At 42.3% G+C, this 13,001-nt stretch overlaps 1 protein-coding gene across 1 annotated transcript in view; it reads left to right on the top strand.

Annotated features, from left to right (window-relative positions):
- Positions 1–13,001, top strand: part of LOC121854361 (muscle LIM protein Mlp84B-like) — a 45,696-nt gene that overhangs the window by 16,228 nt on the left and 16,467 nt on the right. The window contains 7 exon segments of the mRNA XM_042348984.1: positions 3,845–3,926; positions 6,868–6,991; positions 8,497–8,675; positions 9,214–9,352; positions 10,815–10,993; positions 11,721–12,041; positions 12,313–12,454. Of these exon segments, the coding sequence (XP_042204918.1) occupies positions 3,845–3,926; positions 6,868–6,991; positions 8,497–8,675; positions 9,214–9,352; positions 10,815–10,993; positions 11,721–12,041; positions 12,313–12,454 (1,166 nt within the window).

Raw genomic sequence — 13,001 nt, 5'->3', positions numbered from 1 at the left:
GTTATTGATACTGAAACATCAAACAGTCAAGAAGAAAGAAAAACCGGATAATGAATATTAACGTTTTCTTTTCAAGGGGGATTCGTGTAAATTTTTTGCTACCCTCTGTCACTAACCGAGCCAGAAATACCTGAAGGGAATTCTTACGATCAGGGGTTAGGTAAAATTTACAGCGGAATTCAACCTTGGGTATAACATTTCAAGGTAGGTATTTCCTTCTCGGAGCTGAATGGGAGCTACTTACGGTAACTGATTAAAAAAAAATCTAAGTAGTTTAAACACAAAATATGTTGACAATTAAAGTGTGGGAGGAGTTATTTGATAGCCTAATGACCACCCCGGGGCAATAACATCCTTCGTGTGAGACAGGTAATGAGGGTCGTCTACCTGTGTTTATATGTATTTAAGATGAAAATCACGATTTTGTTCTTTTTCCTGAATTACTATTTTGTATAATTGTTGGTGAAACTTGACTCTCATGCTCCCTCATACCGAGTGTAAGGTTAAGAGGGTGTGTGTTGTGGCTGAGTGAAACTTATACCCCCTCATACCGAGTATAAGGTTAATATGTCTAAACTGAATTTTGTTAACAGTATAGTGAAGTACCTAATCAGATTGTTAAAGGAAGGGGGTTATTCTATAAATGGTTGAAATATTCCATACACACACACATACTTACATACATACATACTATACACATACATGCATATACACATACATACATAAGAAGAAATGGTTGTCCTTCGTGTTCAAGGATGTCTGGCTCTAGGGCCATCTAGGCATTTTGCCAACACAACCACACCCTATATTAACGAGTAGCATAACCCAGTATCAAGGGAAATTCCGAGAAGCTCGGACAACTCGCCAACTCCACTGGCTAACAATTACCCAGGAACACGATCCGAAATCATTTAACATCTTGGTCTCCAATTACTGAATTACTGATATATATATGCAGTAATTGATTCAAATGTCACAAATGAGTCGATCTAAGGCAGAGGTCACAGGTATGGCTATCTGAGGCAGAGGTCACAGGTATGTCTATTTGAGACAGAGGTCACAGGTATGGTTATCTGAGGCAGAGGTCACAGGTGTATCTATTTGAGACAGAGGTCACAGGTATGGCTATCTGAGGCAGAGGTCACAGGTGTATCTATTTGAGACAGAGGTCACAGGTGTGGCTATCTGAGGCAGAGGTCACAGGTGTAGCTATCTTAGGTATAGGTCACATATACGGCTATCAGCGGCAAAGGCCACAAATGTGGCTATCTAAGATAGAGGTCAGAAGTGTGGTTATTAGGTAGCCTGTCTCAGTACACCGTGGGTATTATCACTCTCCTCATAACACACTATGGGAAATTTCTCTTTATGTTATGACACCGTGGAATTATTTCTTTATCGCATGATCCACCGTGGAAATTATCTCAACCACACGACACACTGTGTGAATTATCTCTCTTCTTATGACACAATGTGGGAAATAACTCTACCACATGACATACCGTGGGAATTATCTCTCCTCGACACACCGTGGGAATCATCTATACCTCATGGCACACCTTGCAATTATGACACACTGTGCTTACTAGGAGGTTGTGGCAGATGTTACTGTCTATCAAATAATGATAATATTTTATGGTTAGTTACTGTAACTTTTATGAATGTGTGTGTGTGTGTGTGTGTGTGTGTGTGTGTGTGTGTGTGTGTGTGTGTGTGTGTGCATGTGTGTGCGTGTGTGTGTGTGTGTGTGTGTGTGTGTGTGTGTGTGTGTGTGTGAGGAAATATATTAGACACTAAAGGTACACGTCATGATAGGAGACTTCCGTATTCCGCAATCACTGTGGTGAGTGCCGCAGAGTGCCAGCGGTTGCCTCCCTCCCCCGGCACCCGTCCTCCAGCGCGCCCCTGCCAACACGCTTCTCTAATAATAGACCCTACATCTCCTCGCCACCTGTTTACCTCTCATCTACCCAGCTGAAGTGACCTTTGACCAAAATATCGAGAACGAGTTGTAAATGGAGGTCACTGGTGTATAAGTGTATGTACGTGTTCTAATTAGGCAGGTGTGAAGTATAAGGTTTTAAGAGTTATTCCGATGCTCCTCGCTGATTTGTTGGCGGCGACCGGTGGCGAGTGAACGGGGCAACCTCTCAACCACCACCAGAAACTTACACCAACCAACTAGTTTCCGCCATATTTGGGTCGTGAGGAAACTCCTTATCTAGCGCGGCAGCAACGTCAAGTCGGCTTGATCAATGTATCCATCCCCCCCCGACCCAACACACACACAGGAGGAACGGGTCCCTGTGACAATCTACTTATCCTTATAGTCATTCATCTTGACCAGTAAATCTTAGAAGTGGTTTAGATTGTGCCGCTACCCCCCATTTCTCCATCTTGCCCTCGTTTTCCACATCCCACCTTGTATATCTACGCTTCCCTCTCTACCTTAGTCTCCTGCACGCCCATCCTTTCCCACCTCCTCCCCCTTCTCCTTCTCTTATACGCCTACGCTGCTCTCACGAACTAACCAATTTTAGCATGGGTCCCTGACGGTGGCGGCGCCAGCGAGAAGGGGAGGGCGGCTATGGCCCCATCAGTAATAATAACCCGTGGTGGTGCCCAGCCCGCCCACACTTAACCTCCATACATCCTACCTCACCCCTACCACCTGTCACTAGGCAGCTGGCCCACGTGACGCCAGGCAGCTGGTCCTGATGCTGCTGCTGCCTGGATGGTCCGCGTGTCATCAGGCAGCAAGTGGCAGCTGCTGCACGATATCCTACTGTCAAAAACTGTTCTGTATCATACAGTATATTACTTAAAAAGAATACCACTCAATGATATACTCATTCACGTTTGTACACATCTAGTATTTTTATGATCCTGTAAAAGGTAACTCAACTTTTGCAGTCAGAGAAAGTAACGTTTACAGAGGAACAATGAAGGTTTGCCTGATTCATCAGTGAAATCTACCAGGTTCACTTCCTATTGTCTCCCTATGGAACGATATTGCAATACCCCTGTACAGGGAAGTTATATCAGCGGTCAAGCCAGAATCGTGCGATGACAACAAACACCTCGATATTAACCAAACACGAGCTCACAGCGCAATGAGGGAAATCTTATTGAAAATGGTCACCCGTTTGACTGACGATAAAACATTATATTAGAAAAAAATGACTGATTTAATTATTTAGCAAAATTTTAAATAATTTCCCAATTCCTTAAATTTACAAATCAGGTTACAGACTCCCAATATTTTTATCTGACAACAACTATAAAGTAAAGGTAAATGAAACATCTTTAGATGTGTGTGTGGGGGGAAGGGGATACAGTTGCTTGCACTTATATCAGGTACAATGGCTGGCTCGTTTTGTGAGATATGGCAACGCTGTGGAATGTTTTTCTATCGTCCTTAATTTGGCTACTATTGTGAGGTTTCTTCGGAGCATTCCGGGAGTTTTAATAGGATGTAAACAAACACACACAGAGGTGCCACATCTCACAAAATACGCCAGCCACTGTACCAGGCATAATTGCAGGCGACTGTACGTTTATGATCAAGATGAGTACTCATGTAAGCTAATTATTCTGGGTTAAGTATCCACAGGCCAGCAGGAGAGAACGACGGAGGCGATGCAGACGACGGCCAACACACACATATTTTATCCTATATTGTCCATACTTTTGTTGACCCCACTGAACAAACAAGTGTTGTAAAAAAAATTATTTGACAGGTACACCTCTTGGCCCCACGGAACCAAGAGGTTTTATTAAAAGGTATTCCGCGAACTTCATTGCAAAGGTGCTAACACAATGTCTCACCTCTTGTATCTCTCAGTATGTTATGGGAAGAAGTTCGGGCCCAAAGGTTACGGCTTTGGGTCCGGGGCTGGCACTCTCACCTGCGGCACCGAAGAGAAGTAAGTGTGACAGGTCGCGGGTCGGATGCCACCATGTTTACCTGTCCGCCAGCTCCCCTGAGTCTGGGGCAGTTTACCTGTCCGGCCGTCCAGGTGTTGGAACTGATACTGGTGCTGTAACTGATACTGGTGTTGGCACTGGTACTGGTGTTGGTACTGGTACTAGTGTTGGTACTGGTATTAGTGTTGGTACTGATAGTGGTGTTGGCACTGTTACTGGTGTTGGTACTGGTACTAGTGTTGGTACTAGTATTAGAGTTGGTACTAGTATTAGTGTTGGTACTGGTACTGGTGTTGGTACGGAGCTGCACGTGTGGCCTTGGTGTTGCGGGAGGTGGTGCAGCGCTGGACACTCGCTCACACAATAGCCACAACAAGCGCTGCTCTACACGCTGCTGCTCCTAACACTCTTCCTGAATTTTTTTCTCATGGAAGAAGATTTTTCAAAGAAAATTTTGAAAGCATTTTTCTGTTAATCTATTTACCTCCGTGTTCTATATATATATATAAAACAATAAAAAACAATTCTAATATAATATAATTCCGTTTTCTAGGTTATATCTGATTTAGAAGTACTAAGCTAATTTGGTGCTGTAAAATTAAAAACAAAACAAAAACCTAACGCTTCTTAAAACAATGCTGTCAACGTAGAAGCGAAAAAAAATCAGAAATTAATGTGCTTTGCTTATAATTTTTTCCATATTACAGGAAGTTGACACGACGATTTTTGCCTAAATGTGTCCCAGGTTTTTGTTTGGCTTTATCTAAAATGGTAGTGTGTCTGTGTCTGGGTCCTCAGAAACTGTGCACGTAACTGGTACCATGTATCTGTGAGGTCAAGTCAAAGAGTAAAGATACGACCTTACAACTTCACTTACAAGGACGCTTCCACACACAAGTATCTGGGGACCTTTGTCCAGGCACAGGGGCCAAGCAGCTTGTGTATGTGTGCGGCTAACACTGGTAACTCTGCTCTTACCCCCAGTCTGCTACGGCAAGAAGTTTGGGCCCAAAGGTTACGGGTTCGGCCATGGTGGAGGGACATTGCAGTGTGATCCTGACTCGTAGGTTTATTGGCCACCTCCATTATTACATGTTGTTTGTACACCACGGTAGTAGTGTGTTTGTGTGTGTGACGGCCCGCACACGTCTACCTCATGTCTACCTCAATACCTGACTTGTGTGTATATATATATATATATATATATATATATATATATATATATATATATATATATATATATATAAACAACGGAGCATCATTTCCCTGTGTGATTTTATCAAGATTTATCTTATCCACGTTTTCATTGTGGATGTACATGAAATATATACATATATATATATATATATATATATATATATATATATGTATACATATATATAATAAAATAAAACAATCAGTAGATAAAGGCTGAGCTAGATCCCTCACATACTTCACAGAAGCTAGTTCTGCCATACCCTTCAGTTGCCATGGTAACGCAGAACGCCACTAAAATTTCCAAACAAACTCGGCGCACTAAACTATATACGACAGACAGAAGGTGATAACAAACTAACAACATAAACCATGAACCTTGGAGGGTCTAGGCGAGGCGTGTTAACTATATCTTCTGTATGGTGAGTCACTACACCAAACACTCCTGTAAACATAAATAATTAATTTAAAAAAATCATAAATATATGAATAAATCAACCAACAAATTAATAAACAACTATATAACATTCATAATTTACATCAAGATATTACTTTATTTTTTGTCCTAAATACTATTTTGTTTAAGTTCCAGTATATCCTAGACGTGTTTCTGCCAGATTATGTTTCTAATGCAAGACAAAGTATTTTTTATGGCCTGATTCCCTGTTTACTTTATCTATCACTAACCACCGAGATAAACATATTCCTGGCAGCCACACCCACACACTATATGCAACGGATGACAGAACATGACTAGAAACTCATTACCTCCATCCACATGGTCTGTATATACCCAGTAAACTGTGAGCCTAACCCCCGTTTTCTTTGACATTCCAGGTGATACAAGCTAGAATAGCCAGAATCCCATTTTCCTTTTGATGGTAGACTGCATTAAGGCTTTGGACTTAGCATGTGCATAGAATATATAGTAATGAGTGTCGAGTATAGTAGACATTTACTAAGCTGGCTAAGTCAACACCTGTGTCTGTAGATAACCTGCAATACATCCAACTAATTATCCTTTACTGTGAATTAATTGCTTGTGTTTCGATGTGTTGTTTATATTTTTCCAATATATATATTTTTGGCATAATTATGAAAAATTCCAATGGCAATTTTTTGTAGTTAATTTATCCTTTCAAATAACAGAAATAATAATCCACACGATGTGATCATTTACTTCACACACACACACACACACACACACACACACACACACACACACACACACACACACACATAGATGCAAACAGATCAGACACCACTACACATAACTAATGTCACAACCATCTCTTTACACCACCACTACCTTCACCATACACCACCATCACCATACACCGCCACTACCACTCACCACTACCACCACCATACACCATCGCCACACACCATTACCATCACCACACATCATCATCATTCGCCATCACCAAATACCACTACCAAACACCAATACCATCACCACATAACACCAACACACACCACTACCACCACCACCACACACTACTACCATCAACACACACCACTACCACCACCACCACACACTACTACCATCATCACACACCACCAACACACACCACTACCACCACCACACACTGCTACCATCATCACACACCACCACCACACACTGCCACAATCACCACACACCACTACCATCACGAGCCACTACCACCATCCCTCACACACACACACACACACACACCTCACAGCCTGCCCTCACTATTAAGACTGACTTGACGCCCTCCCCCTCAGCGCCCCCTTGGTACGGCCTCACGGTAATCCTGACGCCATCTTGCCGGTGCTGGAGGGCGAGACTCCCTGCCCAAGGTGTGGTGGTCGAGTCTTCAGCGCCGAGATGATGATGGCCAAGAACAAGGTAGGTGTGACACTTTTTCCTCTTTTGGTGTGGCACTTTCTATTATGGTGTGACACTTTCTTTTCCAATGGTGTGACACTTTCTCCTCCTATTATGTGATACTTTCGTTTCCTATGATATGATACTTACTCCTGCTATGGTGTGACACTCTCTTCTAAGGTGTGACTTTTACTATGGTGTGACACCTCTCCTAAGTTCCAATACACTATATATATATATATATATATATATATATATATATATATATATATATATATATATATATATATATATATATATATATATATATATATATATATATATATATATATATATATATATATCGTATGAACTATTGCGGTCATTTTTCTGATGAGTAATTTTACTTCTTCTGCTTTTCCCTATTTTGTAATTAAGTAGGCAAAAAACATCTATTATCTATATCTACTCACATACACACACATACACACACTTCACTGTTTAATGCGAATAAGTTACCCTCTATGTATAGAACTAAACAAAGAAATTATATGAAATACTGTGTAACATTTAATGCCATAATATCCTGACCACGGGGGTTAATTATTCTGACCCCTTGCAAACCCTACTCAGTAATCCTTTTGCGTTACCGCTCACAGGATGAGTAGAGGGTGCACAATAAACTAGCCGCTGTAAATGGCAAAATCAAAATCAAAACTGTTTAATGGTTGCCCCTCCTGTACAGGGATGGCCGATCCTAGGGCAACCTTGGCGTGAATTTGTTTAAGGTGTAGAAGCTGTTGCAAATACAACACCCGCGTCCTAAGTTAACGAGTTGCACGACCCAGTGTCAAAGAATAATCCAAGAAGACCGGACAACTCGCCAACTGCATTGGCTAACCATTACCTCGGAACACGATCCGCAAATCGATTAAAATCCAGGTCCCCAATTACTGTTGGGTAGACAGAGGCAAATGGCGTAAAGAAATTTGCCCATAGTTTCACCCTACCTGGGAATCGAACCTGGGTGCACTCGTTTGTGAGGCGAGCACGCTGACCATTAAGCTGCAGGTCGCCACTATAACTTCTCTGTACACACACACACACAAACAGAGTGAAAACAGCTTTACCAGACTCCCCCTCCACCTCCACACTACCTTACCAGACTTCCCCTCCACCTCCACACTACCTTACCAGACTCCCCCTCCACCTCCACACTACCTTACTACACTACCTTACTTAACTCCCTCCACCTCCACACGACCTTACCAGACTCCCCCCCTCCACCTCCACTACCTTACTAAACTCCCTTCCACCTCCACACTACCTTACTTAACTCCCCCTCCACCTCCATACTACCTTACCAGACTCCCCCTCCACCTCCACACTACCTTACCAGACTCCCCCTCCACCTCCACACTACCTTACCAGACTCCCCCTCCACCTCCACACTACCTTACTAAACTCCCTCTCGACCTTCTCCCAACACAACTCCACCAACCTTAATAAGATTGACTGAGGTAGCTTCCTCCCTCTCTCCCTTACAGCCATTCCACAGGAAGTGCTTCAAGTGTCGGGTATGCAAGCGGCCCCTGGATTCAATGATTCACTGCGATGGCGCCGATGGGGACGTCTACTGCAAGCTCTGCTACGCCAAGAAGTACGGTCCCAAGGGGTACGGCTTCGCTGCTGGAGGTGGTGGCGTGTTGACTGCTGAGAACATCCCGTGAGTATCTTGTCTCCTGTCTCTGTTGTCTCCAGTAGGTTAACACACACATACACACACACACACACACGCCAGGTGTTGTCACTCACTTTAATCATACATGCTCATAAATATTTCTACTGATGATAATATTATTTTTGGTGTGGCTGGCAACTGTCGACGCCTTTGGTACTTGTGTTAATACATCTCAACGCTATACAATGACATTATCTGGCCACATATATTTTACAAGGTTCTCATGATAAATCACTTCTCGTTACTTCAACACCTATGGCCACCTGGGTGAGTGATTTTACTTAATTCGCATAAGGAACGCTTAAAAATTGTATTGAAATTACACGACTCAGTCTTACTTAGATAACTACACTTAACAGAGACTTACTTAGATAACTGCACTTAACAGAGACTTACTTAGATAACCACACCTAACCGAAACTTACTTAGATAAGTACACTTTACATAGATTTCATTAGATAACTACATTTTACATAGATTTGATTAGTTAACTATACTTTATAACACGTAATCGTGACAACAGAGGCGGGGAGGCGATGCCTGGCGTGAACCCTGGCTCTGCCGTGTTGGACGTGAGCAAGATCAAGGCGGTGGAGGGTGAGGGCTGTCCTAGGTGCGGTGGCAAGGTCTTTATGGCTGAGGAGATCAACGTCCGTAACAGGGTTAGTATTTTAGTATGTGTGTCTTTCATTTTTTTGGTGAGTATATATGCGTATGTATGTAACACAATCTACGGGGAGAGGGGGTAATGGCATCTCTCTCCCTCACACGCACACATATACTCTCTCTCTCTCTCTCTCTCTTTCTCTCTCTCTCTCTCTCTCTCTCTCTCTCTCTTTCTCTCTTTACCCCCATTTCTTCTCCACACCCTCTCTAGCTCCCCATCCTCTCTCTTTCAATTTCTCTGTTTCAAATACACATTAATACCAACGGCATGGATACACGAATACCTACCTGCATAATTACATGAATAAATACATACATACATACATACATACATACATACATTACATACATACATACACACATACATACATACATAGAGTACTTATGCAAACCTTCAATGTACAGTATGAGAAAGGTGAAAGAATTATAAATCGATGATACGTATTGATGGGGTCAACTGATAATTATAGCTTACTGGGGGATATATATCTGATGACCTTAGCTGATAATCATAGTTTACTGGTGGTTATGTTCCGTTTTATCAGAGGATTATAGCATAGAAAAGACCGGGTATATAATTTGGGTGACCTTGGGCTCATCTTCAGCAACTTCTCAGGTGACGATAAGAGCTTAAGACTTATGGTACTTCTCAGGTGACGATAAGATCTTAAGACTTATGGTACTTCTCAGGTGACGATAAGAGCTTAAGACTTATGGTACTTCTCAGGTGACGATAAGAGCTTAAGACTTATGGTACTTCTCAGGTGACGATAAGAGCTTAAGACTTATGGTACTTCTCAGGTGACGATAAGAGCTTAAGACTTATGGTACTTCTCAGGTGACAATAAGAGCTTAAGACTTATGGTACTTCTCAGGTGACGATAAGAGTTTAAGACTTATGGTACTTCTCAGGTGACGATAAGAGCTTAAGACTTATGGTACTTCTCAGGTGACGATAAGAGCTTAAGACTTATGGTACTTCTCAGGTGACGATAAGAGCTTAAGACTTATGGTACTTCTCAGGTGACGATAAGAGCTTAAGACTTATGGTACTTCTCAGGTGACGATAAGAGCTTAAGACTTATGGTACTTCTCAGGTGACAATAAGAGCTTAAGACTTATGGTACTTCTCAGGTGACGATAAGAGTTTAAGACTTATGGTACTTCTCAGGTGACGATAAGAGCTTAAGACTTATGGTACTTCTCAGGTGACGATAAGAGCTTAAGACTTATGGTACTTCTCAGGTGACGATAAGAGTTTAAGACTTATGGTACTTCTCAGGTGACTATAAGAGCTTAAGACTTATGGTACTTCTCAGGTGACTATAAGAGCTTAAGACTTATTGTACTTCTCAGGTAACGGTCTTAGATAACAACCATACCTTAAGTCCTTAAAGGGAAGACTTTGCTCAACTACAACAACAACTGTATAACTCTGGGTGTTGGTTGTTTCTCCAGGCATTCCACAAGGCTTGTTACAACTGTTCTCACTGCCACCGCCCCCTAGACTCCATGACGGGTTGCGACTCTCCTGACGGAGAAGTTTACTGCAAGCTTTGCTACGCCAAGAAGTACGGACCTAAGGGCTACGGCTTCGCTGCTGGTGGTGGTGGCGTGTTGACCGCTGAGAACATCTCGTGAGTACTTCCCCAACACACACACAGCTGCCCTAGGCTGCTGATGTACTGTACGTCTTTTTTGTGTATCACCTGAAGATTAGCTACCCAAGCTTTTTCACCTGATAATTAAATACCTTAATGCCTCGTGGATTTTAGGTTAAGTTAGCGTTAGGGTAGTTAATCTTAAGGTGAAATAAGCTGGGGTAGCTAATCGTCAGGTGATTTTTTGGGCACACAACAATATTGTTGGAAGTTATATAAAAGGAAAAATTCATAGGGGAAATGTTTATTAATCTAACAGCCTCAAGATTCAAGTTAGATATTAATAATTAATATGTTCCAAGCCAAATATAATCACATAACATACAGTTGCCTTTCAAATTTTTAATCAAAAAGTATTTATGTTAGCATAAAAGCATCTAATATTACCCAAGTAGGTGATGGAGTCACACGAAGCACCAGCCATTAAGAGGTGGCCTTGATGCTGGGTCTTGTGTCAAAATGTGTTCAGCTGTTTCAAAACGATCATAAAATTGTTCCTAGTACATGTATGTATGATAATATAACACCGGTACTAAAACGGAGCTAAAAATGTCTTTTTATTCTAAAAAGATTGTCAAACAAAGACCCAAAAAGGAAAAACATTTGTCGCGTAATACAAGCAGTGATAAAATACAGTACTTTAGATTTAGCAACACAAGAGGGAAACACAACTTGCATACTAACGCTGGGTGCTTGTGGACAGTGGTGGCCAGGACAAGAACATGGCCAAGCAAGCTGACGTTGTTCGGATGGACGTGAGCAAGATCAAGGCTGAGGAGGGTAAGGGTTGCCCCAGGTGCGGCGGCAAGGTCTTCATGGCTGAGGAGAGGCACGCCAGGGGCCGCAGCTGGCACAAGAGCTGCTACAGTTGCTGCCACTGCCACCGTCCTCTCGACTCCATGGTGGGCTGTGACGCTCCTGACGGCGAGGTCTACTGTAAGCTCTGCTACGCCAAGAAGTACGGACCCAAGGGCTACGGCTTCGCGGCCGGCAGCGGCGGTGTCCTCGTGGCTGAGAACATTCCGTAAGTTAAAATTTTTGATGATATATGTGAATAATTTTTATCTAATGAATGTGTACTGTCGATGAAACCATCATCCTTAAAGGGTTAAGAGTGTGTTTGCTGGGAAAGTGTCCAAGTTGACTCCATCTCAGAATGGCAGTGTTAGTGACATGTGACAAGTACTACTGTGCCGTATGGCAACAAGCATTACTATCACTAACGTGTAATAAGTCTTGGTGAGACTGGTGCGTGACGCGTGACGACATACATTACCTGTCACACTACCTTGCAGGGGTGGAGCCTCACAGATGACTGGCATCAACCCTGCCTCAGGAGCCATCGACACCACCTCCATCCCCGCTGCCCCCGGGGAGGGCTGCCTTCGCTGTGGCGGCAAGGTCTTCTCTGCCGAAGAAAGACTGTCGCGCGGAAAGGTGCGTGTCACTCTCCCTCTCACACGCTTTATTGAGCTTCTTTCTGCCACGCATAATTTCTTTAGCTTTGTTTAGCTGTTCTTTATACCATTAAGTTACCATTCTATTATCTTTATTTATATTTTTTCTACCCAAAATATTGTTTCACAATCCTGTTATTCTCACAGTTATCATAGACCATCTGGTTAGCTTTATACAGTGTACAGTATAATTATGTGCTATGCACTACAGCCATGTTGCTCACGAAGGTCGGATACACGATGTATTGTCTGTGTCGTCTGCGTCTTTTTGTTTTTCTTTTTATGCTACCTCTTATAGTCTTGTTCTACTTTTATTCTTTTTTGTCCTCTCCATCTTCTATTCCTCCTCATTTTTCTGCTGTTTTGTCCTTTTCTTCTATGAATTTGCTATTTATATCCATAGATTTTCTTCTAATTTTCCTTCTTCCTTCTTATCGTGCAAACAATAAACAATAAGCATTAAATAACCAAGTCATCACTCCTTTAACTGAGACGACAAGAATTTTAAAGAAAATAAACAAAAACAG

This window comes from Homarus americanus, unplaced genomic scaffold (assembly GCF_018991925.1).
Source record: "Homarus americanus isolate GMGI-L3 unplaced genomic scaffold, GMGI_Hamer_2.0 scaffold54443, whole genome shotgun sequence".
NCBI lineage: Eukaryota > Metazoa > Arthropoda > Malacostraca > Decapoda > Nephropidae > Homarus > Homarus americanus.
This window is presented reverse-complemented; position numbering and strand designations above follow the sequence as displayed.